This window comes from Solea solea, chromosome 12 (genome assembly GCF_958295425.1).
Source record: "Solea solea chromosome 12, fSolSol10.1, whole genome shotgun sequence".
In the NCBI taxonomy this organism is placed as follows: domain Eukaryota; kingdom Metazoa; phylum Chordata; class Actinopteri; order Pleuronectiformes; family Soleidae; genus Solea; species Solea solea.
In genome coordinates, this window is record NC_081145.1 from 20,847,794 (window position 1) to 20,867,875 (window position 20,082).

The 20,082-nt window shown below is 38.4% G+C and overlaps 1 protein-coding gene across 3 annotated transcripts in view; it reads right to left on the reverse strand.

The window, feature by feature from the left end:
• Window positions 1-20,082, reverse strand: part of pot1 (protection of telomeres 1 homolog) — a 47,960-nt gene that overhangs the window by 25,005 nt on the left and 2,873 nt on the right. For all 3 annotated transcript variants that reach the window (XM_058646219.1, XM_058646218.1, XM_058646220.1), the window contains 9 exons: window positions 14,705-14,838; window positions 12,888-12,960; window positions 11,844-11,938; window positions 8,462-8,569; window positions 7,565-7,639; window positions 6,337-6,463; window positions 3,960-4,090; window positions 3,555-3,848; window positions 474-629 (listed from right to left, as the gene is read on the reverse strand). In XM_058646219.1, the coding sequence (XP_058502202.1) occupies window positions 474-629; window positions 3,555-3,848; window positions 3,960-4,090; window positions 6,337-6,463; window positions 7,565-7,639; window positions 8,462-8,569; window positions 11,844-11,938; window positions 12,888-12,960; window positions 14,705-14,838 (1,193 nt within the window). The remainder of the gene's footprint in view (window positions 1-473; window positions 630-3,554; window positions 3,849-3,959; window positions 4,091-6,336; window positions 6,464-7,564; window positions 7,640-8,461; window positions 8,570-11,843; window positions 11,939-12,887; window positions 12,961-14,704; window positions 14,839-20,082) is intronic.

The window sequence follows — 20,082 nt, forward strand, 5'->3', positions numbered from 1 at the left end:
TGCAGATAATTGCTACCTGGCCTGACACTGATTTAATTTGCATAGTGATTATGAATTCTAACCCCCTGATGACCTCAGAGATTCTTCTTTTTTTGCTGGGATATGTTTTTCCTCTGTACCACTACTTCAGAGACTGTATGTGTCTGAAATATGTGGGTTTAGTGTGATTTCTGATACAAAATAAGTCATTACAGGTTCTGGTGGTATTGAATTTCCTCCTTACTACACAAATTAATAACGCTATTGGGTTTACAAAAAATGTAAATGCATCATAGAACAACCAAGGTTTTTAGTATTTCCCCATGTCATTACTTGGATCCAAAATCTTTATCTTTTTGTTGGGCTCAAAATAAAATGCTCCCAAACAGAAAAAAAGCATGACTTTTCTAGAAGCTGATGATGTGGAGGACACACACATGTACACACACACAATTTTTCCCAGGAATTAGGTTTTTCTTTCTGTGAACTCTGACCTTTAACTCCCTGGCAAACTCCACATGGTTGTCGTAGACGAGGACATTGGCGATGAGGTTTTCCTTCTCCTTGGAGAAGGAGGAAGGTCCCTCTGTGACATTTGGCTCAACTATCACCTTCAGCAGAGCGCGAGGACACTTGGTTCCATCCCAAACCTGAAAAACATGAAACCAGGAAAAAGAGGATTAGTGAGAATCTGCTGTGTGACCACACTATAGACTTTAACAGTACATGTCCATCCTGCCTAGGGCTTCACAGTTACATTTATTTCGAGTGATATTTCAGGGTTTTTTGAAATGTGGTTGTATGAGGTTCAGTCACATAATCAAGTTTACTCTCTCACAACAAAGGCCAGATCTAATGGTCTCCTGCTGCCTTATTTAGTACGTTTGTGTCAATTATGTAAAACTAAATGAAGGTTTTTAAATATCAAAGTAACAAACAAGGATTTTACAACACGGCACGCCATTTACTTGATACTAGGAAGAATAAATGATTGTTTTAGCCCTACTAAAGATTAAAATACACGCAACCTGTACTGTAAGTCTGAATGAAATGGTACTAAATCAAATTTCGGACACATTTCTCAAAGTCAGACTTTGAGAAATGTGTCCCTTCAGGTCAAATTTGGCTGATGTATTGTAAAGCGTAAAAGTAGAGAACACTTAACATACTCTAAATGAATAGTGACTTTAGGTGCAAGATGTGAGGCAAAATCAAATCAAAGTCATTTATATCGCCCAGATTCACAAACCACAGTTTGCCTCGATGGACTTAAAAACAGTACATGATGCAACAGCCTCTGTTCTTAGACCCAAAACAACTTTCGCTCTCTTGCTCAGACAAAACAGGAGAAAACACTGAGAAAACCTCAGGAAAAACCACAGAAAAAGAATCCCTCTTCAAGGACTGACAGATATGCTGTGGATGTCTTGTCTACAGAGAGGGCTTCTTTCTTGATCTAAAAACTTGTTTCACTTTGAACATCTTCTCCCAGTAGTTGATGTGTTGTTGTGTAGCAGCAGGTTGTTACAGCTCAGCACAGCTTCAGCAGTCAGTGAGAGCAGTCTGGCAAAAGACCAAGATTCACAGCCAAATCCTGTTCAAATTTATCTCCTCTATCAGCCTTGCTTTCAGGAAACCAGCCATCACTTACAGCCTCATTTCTGTTCTCAACACTGAGGTGGAGAGTAAGAGATAAAATAAGACAAAATACCTGAGTCCAAATCCCACTGAGGCCAACACACTGTGAAGTAGATTTACTACATGACCGATGAAGACTGAAGGGAAAACAGCTCCATTATTCCAAAGGGAGGAAGAAAAAAAAAACAATATAAACTTCTTTACAATACAAATCGAGGTAGGTTAAAGGTTGTGTTTAAAGGAACTATAATCAGAGGAACAGGTAGGAACAAGTCACAACACAGCTAGACAATAAGACAACAAGACATATTAACATCCACAACGAGAAACAAAACAGGTGTGTATCTATTTAAAAGAATAACAAATGGACACAACCTGACAGTAAACAGCCTCCAGGGAAGCTTCCAAGAGCCTGGATCTCCATTTCTAGTCGGTGTGTATGTTGGGAATGTTAAGCATAAAAGCTATCACTGATGTTAATAATCTGAACAGCAGCACTTTAATTATAATGCTCCGCTGTCAAGTTATGTGGTAGTCATGAGTGGGCTCAGGGTTTACTCTAAATTGGGAACAGGGCCACTTATTTTATTAGCTTATTTTTCTACAACTTACAACTGTTATGGTCTTAATCAGTGGATAAAAAGTGCGAAGTTGTCATCACATGACCTACTTGTGTATAAGAGATGCCTGAAGCTGTATCCTACTGTGTGTTCCCCTCTTCACCCTGCTACTGTTGCAGTGTGTTCTCTTTTTTGAGATTTGTTGTTGTTATATTTTTATAATTATATTTAGGTGGAGCATAGATTAAGTTCAATTTATAAGGTAAAAGGAAATCCCTTTGATAGAAAAAACATTTTTCAGCCTTTTCTGAGTAAGCATTTCACTCGGTGTGTGAAAGATTATTCAGTCACACTGTACCGACTCAAAGGGGATCAGAATATGTGGTTTAACATGAACTCAATTTGATTTTATTTGTATAGCACTGATTTATAACTTATTATCTCAAGACACTTGACATAGTAAGGTCAAGACCTTACACTTATTATAGAGAAACCCGGCAGGAACACAGAGATTTCTTCCTGTTGGGTTTCTCGATAATAATTGTTTTCTGAGAACCAGACTCAGTGTACGACCATCTGCCTTGACCAGTTGTGGTAGGAGAGGAGAGAAAGGAGGAGGGGGGAGGGGGGAGCGGGTAGGAAGGTGAAAAGAATTAGAATGGAAAGGCGAGAAGGACCAGGAACAGTTATTTAACAGGTGTGTTTGTGAATGATATTTATAACAATAATCATCATCATCACTATCATCCACATCATCATCTTGTCCAGGGTATAATGCGCCTCTTGACCATCATCAGAACTTTAATTACCATTGACCAACAGTGAGTGTGCAGTAGGACTGTCTCCCAGGAGGTTGGCCGTACAATGAATTCTCACCCTCCCGAATTTTCATTTGTTACCACTGCATGAAAACCACTGCATAAGCAGCCTTCCATTCAGTGACACATCACTTAGAAAGACTAGTCTCAACTAGGCTGGGTGAGATCTTATTTTAAAAAAGGTCCTATATGCAAGATATTGCCTCAAAAGACACCAAGAAAAAAACAAGACCTATGTAAATACATAGAATAGTAGGGAACTCATTTCCTGAGCAGACTGCGACATCACACGCCATGCCTCTCTCTGATAAAGCGGTTGCATTTGTGTGCCGTCAGAAACTTTAAAACCTGTATATAATTATGCTTCATTCAAATGTGGTTCAAGTTCCACATAACATGACTGGAAGGCTGGAAGGTTTTGAAAGTGATGTAAAAAAAAAAAAAAAAGAAAAGAAAAAAAAAATCCTCTTTTTACTACGTTTGGTAGGTAACTAGTTACACTTTGTTTGAACTTTGCTAGAGTGCCCTGACAGACACTCAGGTTGCTCAGGTTTCTTACCCTCAGTAGGGTGCAAGTGGTATCAATAGAGGCTTTGGCGATCAGTTGGCAGGTGAGGTCGAAGTATGAATTGGGCTGAACACCAGCCAGTGGGATTGCAGGAACCAAGGGGATGAGAGTCTGGCTGGCTGCCCAGGACCGTAGCTCCCCCACAATTCGTCTGTCCTCCTGGTCAAAGTGGAAGGAGCGGCTGGAGGTTCGTGGCTCCACAGCGCTGGCCACTGCTCCATCAAATGTCACCACGGAGAACCCATGGGTGTTGAGCAGTGTTATGGAATTGTTAAAGAGCTGAGCCTGTGTACAAAAGATGTGAAATCCATAACAGGTGAAAACTTCAGCTTCAGTTCAAAACTTGGCATTGACAAACACAAATCACGGGATGTGGTTTAATATTTTTTTCTGCACCTTGACTCTATGCATGCGGATGATGTCTCCAACTTGAAAGACTTGTGGATGGTCATCGATCTTGTCACAGAAGATTGTGCAGCCAATCTTCTGGTTTGACTGATCAGTGATCTTCAGGCTGGAGCAGAAGTCTGAGGAAACAAACAAAAAAAAAAAGAGACAAATTGGCAGAAGGAAACATGAGCTCTGAAAAAGCTGCTCTCCATAAATTACCACATTTTAATGAATAATGAGGTAAACACAAATATTTGGGAATTTAATGAATCACATCAGTTAGTTATGGTCCATGTTGAATATTATTCAGACATGACATTATTTAAATCTATGTCTCCACTGCAAAGTTTCTACACAAGGGTAAACTTAAATAATTACTTACAGACCTATAAAATATCATAATAGCTGTAATAACAGCCTAATTTCAACTATATGTGCAAAGACTAAATATTAATCATGGCTGATTTTTTTATACTAAAGATTTGAACTCAGCATTTGATATTAGGGTTTAATAACAAAAAGCATATTTGGAGGACTGCTTTGACCAGTAGATTGAAAAGCTAAGTCTTTACCCTTAACAGGGCTGTTGGACGGTGACACTGTGTGTGTGTGTGTGTACACTGTCTGATGAGATGGATTTTTTACTATAAAAGACACCTAAGGGCCCTCAAAGATCATGATGATGATCCAACCAGGAAGCTGCTTTCTCTTCATTATCCTTATAGCCAACTACAGACATTTACACACACTTACTTCATCATCCTGTCCTGCATGGCTGTAGGTCGACTCAGACTGAACAGTCTGGTGTTCATTTTCTGATCATTTCCACCACTCTTCTTTTGTCATTCAGACTCTCTGTCGCCTGAGTGCTAACAGCTCCGCCTCCTAGTTCTTAAGTCTGATTGCTTCCAATACACTTTGGGTTGATATCAGCTGCAGCAGTGTGTGTTTACAAGGAATGACCTGAATGACTAAACACTGTCCTGCATTGTGATACTGACAGGTACTGAAGCTTTGAAAGCAAGCAGCCTTTTCAACATCCATTATTATACCACAGTCACAAGGGGCGTCTTTGCGATTCTCAAAGGCTTTAGCACTGTGGCTGCTTGTCAGTCAGTCAAATTACACTCAAACATTAGAGAGAAGGAAAAGTGGAACACATGTTACCTAGAGACTGCGGGCAGAGGTAAAATACCCAAATACGTTGAAAGCATAGTTCAAGTTTTTGATGTTTGGTTGTATGAGCAACTGACACACAGTGTGTGCTGACTGTGCTGTGGACACCTCCTGTGTCAAGAACCAGCCTGAGACACGGAGGCTCACTCTCAGTAAACATACGGCTGTCAGCCACTTAACGAAGAGGTTGCAGGTCATACAACAACATTTAAAAAAAACAGAATCGCTTTGAGGCTGATTAATTATAGACTCCCTATAAACTGAATCAATAGACAATAAGGCTCTTAACAAACCATAACACACCACAATAAGAGATGTCGCATACAAAAGTTGCATTATTTTATAATTATTCACACACATCTGATTTGGCAGAGATTTGTACACTGGGTGTCCTTTTCTGACAACCCTCACATTTATCTGGATTTGGGAGCTGCACAAGGAGTACAGTAGACTGGCTGCGGTCAATTTAGAGTGTCTAATTAACAATGAGCTAAAGGGATTGGGTACCTTGCTCAGGGGTACTCCAGCCCTTGACCTGGCGGGGACTCAAAGTGGAGTTTTTATAAAACTGAGCTATGTGCACACAAACACACACGCTGGTTTTGCATTCTTTGTGTGGACACTCATAGACATAATAACACTCATAACCCTAACCATTACCTAACCATTACAACTAAATACCTAACCCTAACTTAAACCCAACTATTACCTTAACCCTAAAACCAGGTCTTAAGGCTCAAAAAGCCCATTAAAGTGGTGTGGTGACAGTTGGTCCAAACAGCTTATTTAGGACATGTACACACACACACAGCTGCTGTCCATCTCTGAAAGTCTCTGTCCATGGTGCTGAAAATGTTTTTTGTTTTTTTGAAAAAAAGTGAACTCCATTGTTATATTTTACCTAGTAAAAGACTAACTTATATTTTAACATAACAGTTACATTATTTATAAATTATATATATTATAAAAGTTTAATTACAGCTAAATATTTAAACTGTATTTAAATAGTATTTTAAGACAATTTGATTCCTGTTGATATTTCCCCACCATCCTAAAAACTGGACCTTTAACTAACAGAGTAAACACAATTAACATTAAACCTGATAAATATTAGCATTTTTTTTAACATGTTAGCATGTTGATGTAAGATAAAAGTAGAGACTCACAGACTTTCTTAAATTAAAATACTGATATTTGTGGTCCTGACCTGGTCCTCGGCTCTTGAATGGCGGTTTGAAGAAAACCACCACTCCGTACACGTTGACTACAGTTTTAGGCTTCAGGTCGTCCAGTCGCACGTATGTATATTTGAGAACCTTGGGCCTCCTGGGTACCTGAGGAAAAACAAAACTGTAAATAAAACACACACACATGCTATGTTATATGATATTGTTAATATGTCAGCATTTGTGTAAAGAGTGAGGTGAATGTGCAGTGTCACGGAAGACTGGAACAAAGACAGACCGATCTTTAAAATTTGATCACAGGCTTCAGAAAATCTTTTGTGTGTATTATTCTGTCTGTTGTATCTGTTAATTTATTCAGTTAGAAATGTTTCAGTCAGAAATGTTAAGTCACTGACACTGATAGCCCTCTTCACTGATCCGTCATTAATGTAACATGGCTGTAAAGCAGTTTGTATATATGTTTTAATTTTTAACTGTGGCAGCTGATTTCCTCTGCAGTGTCTTCACCATGTGCTTGAAATCACAGATGGTAAAACTGGCTGTGTGGCTATTACATGTGATGTGATAAAATAACCATCTGCATCACAAACACATGGAAACAATGAGTCTATAGAGATTATAACAAAAACTGGTAATTGTTTGATGGCCACCTAAAGAAGATTACAACTTATTTTAAAAACTTGTTCAGATCTACACACAATCTGATATCAAGGCTTCTTCAAAGCCAATCACAAAAAACACACTAGAAGGTGGTCATGGATACATTTGCTTACATGTGTGAATGTGAATTTTTCGTCTTAGGGTCCATTTGTTAATTCATTTGTAGCAAGCGCCACAATATGAACACTGATCACCACAAGACTTATTATTTCTAATGGTTAAAATCTAGTTACAGTAGAGCTGTGTGCGTAATGCATTGGTTCACTAAACCCCTTCCAACTCTCTCTCCCCACCTGTCACTCTATTTTTTCGATTGAGCTTCTCTTTGAGGCCAATTTCATTCATCAAAAGCAACACATACTTGACTAAAATATTGTAAACAGTCCCCTGATTTATGTAATTTTAAATATTAAAAAAAATTGTATTTAAAGCTCCTCCACACATCATCACCAGCAACAGCAAAGACAGAATCAGCTGAGGTGACCACAGGACAGTCAGCTGCTGACATAAAAAGGTCCTGACAGATACAAGACCTCTTCAGCAGCACTCCCTGCAGCCGATTCAGTTAACCAGGCTTCTGACTCTGACCTCGGTGGAGAGAATCGTGCTCCTCTTGTTGGCCACCGGGGATATGGGGTCAGATGGAGGGAGCAGGCGGGACACCTGAGGGACGAAGACAGAGATGCGAGTAAATATCTCAAATGACACCATGCAGACAGCACTGCTGCTGGAGGAAAGAAATGAGCACAAAAGACGGTGAGGACGACAGAGAGTAGAAAGATATCTATAAAGTATCATTGTCTCAAATGATGAATAGAATAAGAACAAAAATAATATAAATCTAAGAGAAGCTGTTGCTTTAATTGGATTAAGCAAAATGTAAAACATTCCAACTATATTTCTTATCCCTTATATCCAAGCCAATTTAGGCAGCCACGTTTGATCATTATAGTGTTGTAACACACTGTTCTGTATATACTGAACATTGGACATGCATACGATGATGTAAAAGGCTACGAAAAAAGTGTTGCTCCTGTAGAATTGAGAAACACACAGAGACTTCAAGTAAAACGGGGGGAGGAGGAAGTGAATTTCATCAACAGGTAAACACAGACAATAACCTCCTTCATAACATCTTTTATTGACTCTTTTTGTCATCTGAATGCATGCATTATTTGTCTGTTATTTGTTTCTGAAACACTTTCATCTTATTCGTTGCAAACATCTTCACATCCCAGTAGCAATCAATAAATGAAGGTGTAAATAAAGCTTTGAGGAGAGGAATGACAGAAGGGGGCGGGATGCATCATTTGAATTTTTGTTAAAGTGTAGCCTTGCTGGCGTTTACAGACCTTAGCTTCAAGATTAATTGCTAACAAGCAACTAGAGCTGTCAGATAAATGTAGAAAGAAGGAGAAAAAATTTAAAGCTGTAAGGGGACTTTTCATACAACATATACAATATTATTTAGATTAACATCCTCACATAAAGACAGGCATTGTGTCCCGACAGCAGCAGGTTACAGGGATGCATCTTGTCATCCTGAAAGGTGGAAGATTCAGCCACAGTGAAACCAGAGGCCACCAACACATCCTACAGGAAAACACGAGATAAATGAAACAAGCAGATTGAGGGATTTAAACAGAGAAAACAAAGAGGGATAAATACACATTCTTCTTCCCAGGGGGAAGACGAGAGTGTAGCGACAGATGTTGGGCAGGGGGAGTTAAATGAGACATCACAACAAGCCGCCACTGGTGTGAAAAGTAGAGATAGTCTTTTATTGGGCGTGCCAGCTGCCCCCAAGACTCCGTTAAAGCCTCTGCAGAGCCTGACAAAGAGACAGCAGATAGTCTGAATAATCATGTTACAGAGGAACGCAGCCTGGCAAGACCTCCATCATCTACAGGCTGAGCATGGCAGCTCAGAGTGTGATAACTTCCTGCTTTCACCAAGCTTTACGGGGCTTTAAGTTTCATCAAGGCAGTGAAGCACAAACACCGAAAAAACCAGTGAGGAGGATTATCCCTAATGTGGTCACTGTCCCTACGCAGATCACAGACTTATTCACCGCTCTTTAAACTGCATCCTGGGTGTTGTTGTGTACAGCTATGACAGTGTCAGAGACAGGACTAAACCCAAGTCAGAGAAGCAGCAATCCTGACACACAACAACACATTCAACATCTTCTACTTCTTAAACTGCAACTGTGTCAATATATTAAACTTATTTCCCTTTTTTCCCCCTCCATCAGAAAGATGTATGATAAGTAATAATACAAATATATCCTTTACTTTAGTAACCAGTTATTGAGTTTGTGCAAATAATGTATGAACTCAAAATTAATTACATACAAGGGGGGATAAAAACATGTTCTCTTTTGGTCTCTCAGCAATATGTATCAAGTGTATGAGAACAAAAATGTGTAATTTAAGCCAATAAATAAAAACATTTAAAAAAGACATATCAACACATTAGTAAGGCGACATGAACTTGTCAGTCAACAGCTGCTAAATAAAGCATCTAACAACACTCATTATGTTGGTGTGGTAACCTGATAAATGCTACTGCAGTATCCCCTCTCTCTTAACTCTGTTTATGGTCTCCACCACCTCTTTCCTATGTTCACCAACCATGTAATCTCTAATACGCTTCTGTCTCCTTTGCTCTCGTCAGTAAAGAAGCTTGCCTTTCTGGGATTTTTTTTCTCTCCAGGCAAATTCAAAAGCACATTCTCAGATTTGAACTATTTAAATGTGAAAAACACAGAGGCATCATATAAATTGTCAACATTGCTACACATTAACAGCTATCCCATGTTTTGTAACAGTAAGATACTTCATTTGCATGTGCATTAATCTTTGGTGTATGATTACTGTACATATTGTAATTGAGTTTGTCAGAGCTTAGGCCCATACTGTAGATCTCCTGAATGTTGTTCTTAACAGCATAATGTATATAATGTAATACAATTTACTGATAATTTGTTTAAATGCGAGCGATTTACCCTTCAGTGGAACATAATTATTCCCAGGAAGCAAAAAGAGCAGTCATAAGGATTATTGAATGCATCATTTCCTACCTTGTACAAATAATGGCAATTTGAATACAGGATAGAAGAAGCAAACCCAAACCTTAATATTATGAATTACTTGATTAATTTAGCACACTTGAAGTACCCCATTTATTATCTGATTAAAAACTTTTTTTAGGGCACCATATGGTAATATGGTATATTTGGGAAAAGATATAATTTCCACAAATAATTCTTTCATATCCTTTTCACAGAAAATCACATAAATTAGTCTTATAATCACCAGATAAATGACAGAAATTAAAAAAGCTTCTGTCATTTTCTCTCCAAACTGCTTGACAGGGGGCAAATTCATCCATTCATTCTCTCCTAGGGCTGTTGTGGTAATTAATTTTTTCCTTGTTGCACACATTTGTAAAATCACTGACACCACTGTGATAGCTGCATGCATTAATACAGCATAAGCTGCAGTGAATTTCCCTGACATGCTGTTGTATGGCCACTGCTCATTCTCCCTGATTACAAGCAAGTGCAGTATAAATTAATGTTAATCTTAGTCATTAATACACACAGCAGGAGGGCTATTAATGAGAAACCTCTGTGCTGATTTCTCTGCTGCTGCTAAGCAACTGTCATTAAAATGTAACGTATAACACTACAGAAAAAAAGCTATTCTCACACATCACACCAATCGTGGCTTCACTGAACAGGTGTCAAATCTATTTTAGAATCCAGTTTAAAGTGTTAATAATCACATTCATGGCTGTCAACGATCTGACGCCAGATTATTATATTAACGAAGCCCTTTCCTAGGGCTGGGTATCAATCAAACATTTTCGATAGCGATACCAATACCTTCATTTCGGTACCGAAATACCTGACAAATGAACGAGGACCTGAGGACGGACGCACAGTTGAGTGAGTCGTGAACTAATCCTTACTGTTTCCTGTCCTGCTTATGCAGCTTCCTGCCATGTGGCAAAAAACTAAAAAGTTCATAATTCATATTGAACGGATCGTTCACGAACGACACATCACTACTCAGGGCTCTAAAACGCTGGGGTAGTATAGACAGCAGTCGTACCCAGAGCGTGGATGTAGTCAGGGTCTACTGCAGAGCAAAAACTGAAAACAAAGGGTGAGCGTGTTGTTGCAAGCTCAGAGCCACACAATTGACGCCTCCAGTAACTGCCTTTAAACCTCATCTTCAAAACTTTGTTTGATACAAATGGTTTTTCCATGACAGGATTCACTTCTGTGGCCTTGAGCTATTTTCTTTCATTTTCATTTCATAATAGGACAGTTTCCCTATTTTGTTGATATTGCTTTGAATGTTCTTTTAAAAAAAAAGAAAAAAAAAAAAAAACACCTCCCAAAGCTTCATAAAGCACACTGTGTGTTTTTCATACAGTCAGGCGTTTTTCCTTCTGAGAGAATACCTCTTTAATGTTGAGTATGTTTTTTAGTTTTTCCCCTTTTTAAAGCACTTTGTGCTTAAGGCTTGACAATGGTTCTATAAATAAAATATATATTACATCATAAACTATTATTGCACAGCTGGAATTGCTGCCAAGCTCAAACATATTAAAAACACACACCAAAGCTACTTTACAAATATGATCAAACACTATCTATCTAGGAACTATCTCACAAGTTACACACACATGTATTTCAACTATCCTATTACTTTATTTATATACAGGATATAAATATAAAATTGTACTACGATAATTGATACACAGCATTAGACAGTCCCTGTGATTTTTTTCTATAGCATCATACAGTATGTGTGATGTACCGTATGACATCTTAAGTAAACCTCATTTAACCTACCCCTTGACTGACAGTTTGATTGAATTCCTCGGCCAGCGCTCCAAACAGAACAATGTTGATGGACATGTTCTGAGACAAGACATCAGACTCTTCTTCTGAAAAATATGAGGAGAAGGAATAAGGAATGAGGAGTTACGATGGAGATTCCAACCGCGATGACGATGAGGCATTAAAGATGACTTCTGACAGATTATGTTACACAGATGAGAGAATCTGTGGTGTGCGACTAGATTTTCTCTGGTTGCACTGGTGCACCTAATATTTCCAGAGTCACATACATTGGACAATGCGTGGCGACAGAATCAATACTAACTGTCTTTTTTTTTCCCCCTAACAAGGTTTAAAAACTCAATGTATTCATCCCCTGCAGCTCTCTCTCTCTCTCACACACAGACACACTAACAGCTGATTTTGTCTCCCCCTTCTATCCACACACAGTGATGCAGCCTAAATCAATTGTTAACTTGAAGAACGATGTTCATTGTATTTTTCCCTCTATAAGCGTCTCAGTATCAACATGATCTCACTCCCTGTTTGTTATCTGACGAAGCACCCTCACCCTTTTATGTAAACTCACTACTGAAAAATGGTGCTTTATAGTAGTTTCATATTTTCAATAGAGTTAGTAATAATTGAATAAAGCCTGCCATTAATTTTTTTTTATTGTGTGTTTGTATGCTTCCCTATATTCACCATACTGTATAACCACTACAAAACAGTCAGAATTTTAGATGTTTATCTAACCAGCGAAACATAATGTCCAATTAATATTTGTGTATGAACACACTATATTTGTGCTTCAAATGAGACAAACATTTACCTACACCTTATTCTTGTTTGCACTCGAGTATGAATGGATATGGGGAATGAATAAAAGGCAACCTCTAAAATAGTGGTGCTGAAGGCGGCACATTGATATATTTGGTTGCAGTGAAATTTAGCGCTAGTGCAACTAAATAAAATTTAAGCTGCAGCTGAAAAAGCCCCCGAGAACCTTAAGTTTGGTTTGAATCTCATGCATAAACAAAAAAAAAAGAGTTTTACCTTGGATGACACTCTTCAAGGTGAAGTCATCGGCTGCCAACGACATCAGTGGGCCTTTACAAATAACTTTTCCCTATAAAAACAAAACAACAATAAACCTCAAGGCAAACTAAGGATCATTTACCTGACTGAAGCTCTGCAGTATTTCACTCAGAGCACCGTCAACTGATCAAAGCCACGTCAGAAAAGTAAGGGGTGCAGATGAGTGCCTCAGGGAAAAGGGCTGCGAGACAGAAGGTCGATTATTCTGTCGCTCTGGTTTTCATAAATATGATCGTGCAGCGTCGTCATCAAGAACAAGAAAATAGCCTCTCGTGAACAGAAAAAGAAACTTGATGTACCTAAACGGTGGCAGGCAGGTGATGGATGGATGGAAAGGAAAACAGCAAAATAGGTTATCTATACGGAAAACATTAAGCATTACTAATTTACAGTAACAGCTGTGCTTCAAGGTATTTGGGCAAAGAGGAATCTCAATACATATAATTGAAACAGTTACTAAAGTAACAACTTTATAACCTAATAGATAAGGGACAGGACAAGGAGGAAGTTTTATGTTTAAAAATACAGATGTGAGATTAAATCTTAAATTTAAAATTAAAATTTTAGTGTGTATCTGACTTGCGGATATTATAGATTAGTCTCTCCATATGTTTTCCACTTCACAGAAAATAAAATTTGAATTGGGCAATTTATAGAAAAGTATTTGCAAAAAAGGCTTAGACCACTCAATTGTCAATGTTTTGTAAATCTGAATGATACAAAGTTGCTGCTATACATGATTTGATCGAGGGTTTCCTGCTGCTTTAAATCCAGGATTGTACCATAATGAACAAGATGCTCATACAGATCGTGTGAGGACTTAATATCCTTATTCATCTTTATGGTGGAAGAGGACAGTACCATAGTAATGACAATGATAACAAATGTGACCCTAAATTACTGGATATCTGACATTAAATGCAAGATAACACAACTTAACATTTAGAGTTGCACAACTAACGAGAAAATATGGTCCTAATGTCCCCCTCTGCTGAGTAATGGCCAGAAAAGTGTTTTTGCAGACCATAATGGAGTCAGATTAAAAGTGACCTTTTGACTTTTTGGCTCTAAAAATGTCATCACTTAACCATTTAATCAATTTAGACAGTTTGTCTGATAAATTGTCATAATTAGCACATTATGGTCCCATCTGTTGCCGGCGGGCAAAGGAGGCATAATAAAAGCACATTTTTTTATGCACAAGCTTGTGTGCATCTCTGTGAGAAATGAAAAAGGCTCTGACCTCAGTGGTCTTCTTCACATACTGATCTATTCCTCATACAAGGTTTGAAAGATAGATAACAGTGCACAGTTACAGTGAATCAGATTTCTTGCCTGATGTTTCAAAGCTACACGTTATACGTCTTTGAGAGAAATATTAGTTTTGTGACATCACAGCATCCCTGACCTTCAACTGCAATATTCTACACAAATCCAATTAAATTACTGTGCCAGATATAATGAAATCTCTTGCATTTAAAAAAACAACTCAATTTGTAGTGACCCTTGATTGCTAGGGATAACTTTGATCATTCATACATACATACTGTATATATATCTACTTCACTGCAGCAACAGACACAGCACAGTAATGGCAGATCAAAGCATCCTATTTTACATCCAAAGAAAACCCTTTTCCTCCTGGCTCCAAAAGTAATTTGATGCATACATAATTAGAAATGTTTGTCTTCCTGTTGGCATGGCTGATCGTGACATTGATGAATGATTAGTAAAAGGGATTAAACATGTAAATCTCTACTCTGTTGTACACCAACCTTGACTGATTTGTTGACACAGTCCATTCTGGTGGTGATTAGTGGGATGGAAATCCTGGTCAGGTGTGCTGGCATACGAGTGCCTGGCGCCGCCCCTTCTGACAGCACATAGACAGGCATGGCATTCAGGTGACCTGAGGACATAAATTGTCACATAAGGTTAAGTTCTGGACCAAGAAATGGGGCAACAGGACAACTGTTAAAAATTCAATTCATAATAGGGCTGCAACTAAGCATTATTTTCATAATCAATGAATCTGTTGATTACTATATACTTATCATTTGGTCCATAAAATGTTGAAAAATTAGTGTTTCCTAAAACTGGAGATGATGATGTTCTCAAAAGTCAAAATTTGTCCACAAATCAAAATTATTCAAATGTAATGATTTTTTTTGTTATATGGTGCAAAGAAACCAGAAAATTTCACATTTAAAGTTGAAAATCTGAAAAAAAAAATGTATTATAAAAAAAAACAAAATTCAATTATGAGTTAAAAATGAGTTAATTTAATAATTGAATAACCACTTCATTGTTGCAGCCCTAATTCATGTTCATCAGGTTCAGAAAAAGAGCGAGGGCAAATGACTCAAGACACAGGACACAGCTGCTGACTGACACTGATCCCATCACTGATCTCTGGTTTAACAGCCAATCCAACCACCATCCACAACAGACAACTCATTACAAAGATAAGACCTACGACAGGAAACATCAGATCCATGTCGACAGCGCAGCAGGAGTGTTAAAGTCTGTGAGGCGTTTTAGAGAGAAACACAGAAAACCATTGGCCATGTTCCCAGCAGGTAGCACGTTGCTTCCTGTCAGAGCTTGTTAGTTTGATCTGGGGCAGATTTGACTGCCGAGTCCCTTGGTGGTACCTCGTTGACCAAGGACTGCAGAGCAGGAACAGCCTGCAAGGCAGGCGAGCTGTTCACTCTGCCGTAGAGTCAACTGCTCAGTCAGGCAGAAAACCCAGCAAGAAAAAAATAATAAAATCAAATAAACCTCTCTGAGGGGAGCAGCTGGAGGCCTGAATTAGGGCAGGGCGAGTGATTCATTCATGAATTCAGAGCTACTCTGTGTGAAGGTACCAGATCATTTCTGGATCTGACCTACAAGCTTCCACAATCAAACTTCAAAAAGAACTTGACCAAAATTATGGAGATACACATACAACAACTGCAGGTTATTATCTGTGATCCAGGAACTGCATCAAAGATGGATTTCAACAGTTTAAGCTTAAAACTGTGTTTGCTGTCAGTGAGTGAACAACAAATTTATTTTAGTGTCTGCACATGGGGTTATGCAGATACTGTTCAGTATCTGTCAAGGCAATATCAAATGTTTGTTCATTTAGTCTCGTCAAAATTCTGTCCACGAGGCTGCGTGTTACAAGGTAGCAGTGAGTCACAGGAAATAAAAGCAAAAACACACACCAAAAGCTACTGTGTGTGGTACTTAAGTTAAACGTAATAGTAAATATGAGTGTAATTGTTAAATATTTAGAGGCGATGTTGGAGTATTTAAAAGAAACATCTACAAATTAATGCAACACTTAAAATTACACAGTATGCGTTATGCCAGCAGCTCGGTTGTTTTACCCATGCAGGCCGTGTCACCACTCCTGCAGTGCTGCAATATGGTCATCAATTATCCATGGACAACATCCTGATGGATAGTGATTAGTATTTTTGTTTGAAATGCCCATCCTTATTAAATAGCTCTATATTCCAACAGATATCGCTGATCTAGATCGTTTACTCAGTATGATGGGTCTCTCATTTTCAGGGGTCTTAAAGAAACCTTTCAGGCATTATGGTCCTCTCTTCTCTTCACATGGATTACACTGTTTAATGGTTAATGAATGCAGCCTACATGAAATTTATGAGGTGATATAGGGAGGAGGGAGGACAAGTCTAACAGAGCTACTAAAAGGGAAAATACTGGACACAAAAAATGTTTTTCATGGTCAAGTAGAAATCCTGATGTGTTTGTTGATTTATGACAAATATCTATTTGATTATCTGATTAGAACTCTTAGGAGCCTAGGAAGACCCCACCAAGTGCAGACTTAAGGTTTTCTTCACCACCATATTTTGCTGCTGCATTGACAAAATCCCACCTGTTTGATAAAGTCCTGAGAGAACTTTATGGATATGTGTAGCCATCTGATCTGTAGCGTAGTGCATCTGCTTTATTTGTCAGCTTCAGCAAATGAATGGTGTGGGGAACTGCGAGTCAAGCACCCTCCATCACAATTCCCAAAAGAGGAGCAACTTATCATAGACCACTGGTCGGCTGTAAAGTGTCTCCCAATGTCAGCCAGCCCTACCTCGAGCAGATGGAGGTCTTCCTGTTCCTATTAGCACCCCTGAAACCCACTGGTCAGCTGCTTTGAGATGCTCATTATTAACCCAGAAGGCAACTCAAGTTCATCCCAACGACATCAGTCATGAGGAACAGATAGGCTGAGAGGGACAGAGGACAGACCTCCCACCAGCAGCTCACTGCCGAACCATAAGCCCAGGACAGTAATAAGGACTGCAGACTAAATAGGACTGCTGTGGAGGGACAGCACTCAGTGGTTGTACAGACTGAAAAAAAAAAATCATCACTGATCACAACAGGAAACAATGTGACATAGTCAAGGATGACTGAGCAAATGCAGAATCGCCAGAGCCAGAAAAATAAGAGCAAGGCTTAAAACATTCTGATTTTTGTTCATCTACACAAAAAATATCAGTGCGCATTAGTTTGCTTATAAAAACATCAACATTTGCCTTGGCGCATTGATTATCGTATTGCACAAGGAAGGACGACAATATATCACAAAAACAATATTTTGACCCACCCCTATTAATGTAGGTACAAACACTCCAGCACATTGTGATTGACCCTTTCCTGTCATTAATAGAGAAAATTGAACCTCAACCAATATTTTATGATCTCCATTTGTCAACAGTAGACTACTCAAGTCTGGACAGAAGTGAACACTGTCTTGAACACAACTCAGGGAGGTTTATTTTCAGCAGCATAAAACCCTCAGCTGCCACATGCACATGGTCCAACAATTTGACCAACTGAGAAAAACACACTTATACACAGATCAACAGGTGACTCAAGCTTTTTTATATATATATATATATATATATATATATATATATATATATATATATATATATAAAAATCAGGCCAGGAGCAGCTTGCAGGTGCCGAGTGATGGGAGCGTGTCAGGGGAGAGCAGTTCTCAGAGAACTCAGAGAAATCCATTTATTAAAAAACATAAACTAAACTTCAGCACTGAGTGACACACTCTCAGCAGATGATAGCACAGGCACAGACTACTCTGTCCAGTAACAGAGATAGTGGAACCCTGGACACTAACATTCCCGTTTAATTGTCTCACACCTGCAGGACATGACACTAGACATTTTAAATGTTTATGGAAAAAGGTACCGTTCTAAAATGCAGTTAAGAGTCAACAAGGTTTTAGAAATTAGTTGCTTTGTAAGCAGTAGGGCAATGTGGATGGAAGGCATATGCACAGCAGAATCTACAAGTTCTTACATGAAAATTAATTTAGGTAAACTAAACCATGCCCCTTAAGTAAGGCCCTTCAATTTCCCCGGTGCAATGTTGTGGTGAATATATAAGTTTATTTTTAGCACTCCAATAAAGGTATAGACCAGCTGGTGAAGAAAAATGGGCAGTTAATGGATAGGTTGTCAGTCCATCGCAGACACATACAAAGACACACAACCATTAACTCTCATATTCACACCTGCGAAACCAATTTTGAGAGTCTGCATGGATTTGGAATGTGGGAGGAAGCCAGAGTAACCAGAGCAAACCCACAAACACAGATAGACACAGATATAAACATAACTGGGATGGACATGGACAGAAATACTGATCACTACTTATGGCACATATATGAGGGATTAAAAATGTAGGTTTGACAATGTTCTTAACTGGTATACTGTTCTGCTTCTTGTAGACATACTGAAACTGTAACTGGGATTTTGGCGCTTCAATAAATGTGGACCAGAATGAACACTTAGGCTATAATATCTCTTATTTTCATGTATCATTTGATTCATCATCATAAGAGGCTTAAATATTCAGTATTTCAGAAGCACTGGGGGAGGTACAATGATATGCACCGCCTGTTCAGTGGAGATATGTTTTTATCCACATCTTATCTCCTGACCCCGCAGGTTGAAAACGCAGATCTCAAAGGTTTATTCCCATGCAGAATGGAGGAGTTCTCTCTGCAGTGGGACTCAAACAAATCCTCCCAGAGGGTACAGGCAGATGAACCTTATTTCATCAGCAGCAGCTGATAAGAAAAAGCGGACACGGGTTCACTTAATATAAATATCACAGCAGTACATGGGGAATCAGGACTGCAGTCACCTCTTTATTACAGATACAATATAAATGCACACTGATGATGTAGCTAAACTGTGGTCCAGACCAATGTCCAAAGAAAAAACTAAATGCATGCATGGCATAATATATACCATAATCGCCATCTCTTAATACTTGACAATTAATGTTTTCAGTTCCTTAATAATTTGGTGGTAGTGTGAATTAACTTACAAAGCATTCAAACAGCTTCAGTAGGGGTAGGAGTATCTAGGAACCTCACAATTTGATGTGATTATGATTCAGAGGGCTACAGTGCAATTATACAGTTCTGAAAAATAATTGGTTTTCTTGGAAATCATAAGATGTATTCACAAATGTATTGACCCCATTATCCTTTGTTAATATGAATGCAACAACATATTTCTAAGGAAACCAGGAAAACAAACAAGTGTGTCTGTAACAGCAGAGTTTAATAAGGAATTAACTCTTGTCTGGTGGAAGGGGAAGGGCACTCTCTAAAAACAACCCAGAGAGACACCACCCAAAATTTGGTTTGTGTTTGTTCTGGATTAGGGCTGCATTGATTAACAGATTAACTGATTAATCAATTACTAAATTATTTGTCTACTAATTTGATGATTAATAGGTTTGAGTGTTTTCTTTAAAAATAAAAATCAGATCTTCACTGTCGATATTTTCTGGGTTCTATTCTCCATATAACAAAATAAATAATTAGAACTGTATAATTTTGGTTTGAGAACATCATCATTTTAGGTTTGGGAAACAGTGATCATCATTTTTCAACATTTTAGGTGCCAAACAACAAATTGATTAAATAATCAGATTAAGCAATAACTAAAATAATGATTAGTTGCAGCCATAGTGTGAACGCACCAGTTATGACTAAACCATTTGTTGGCAAACATTAAATTTGGCCAATATGGACATAATCCTGAAAGAAGCAGGTCCCAAGCATAGAAGAGAAAAAACAGGCAACCACAGCCAG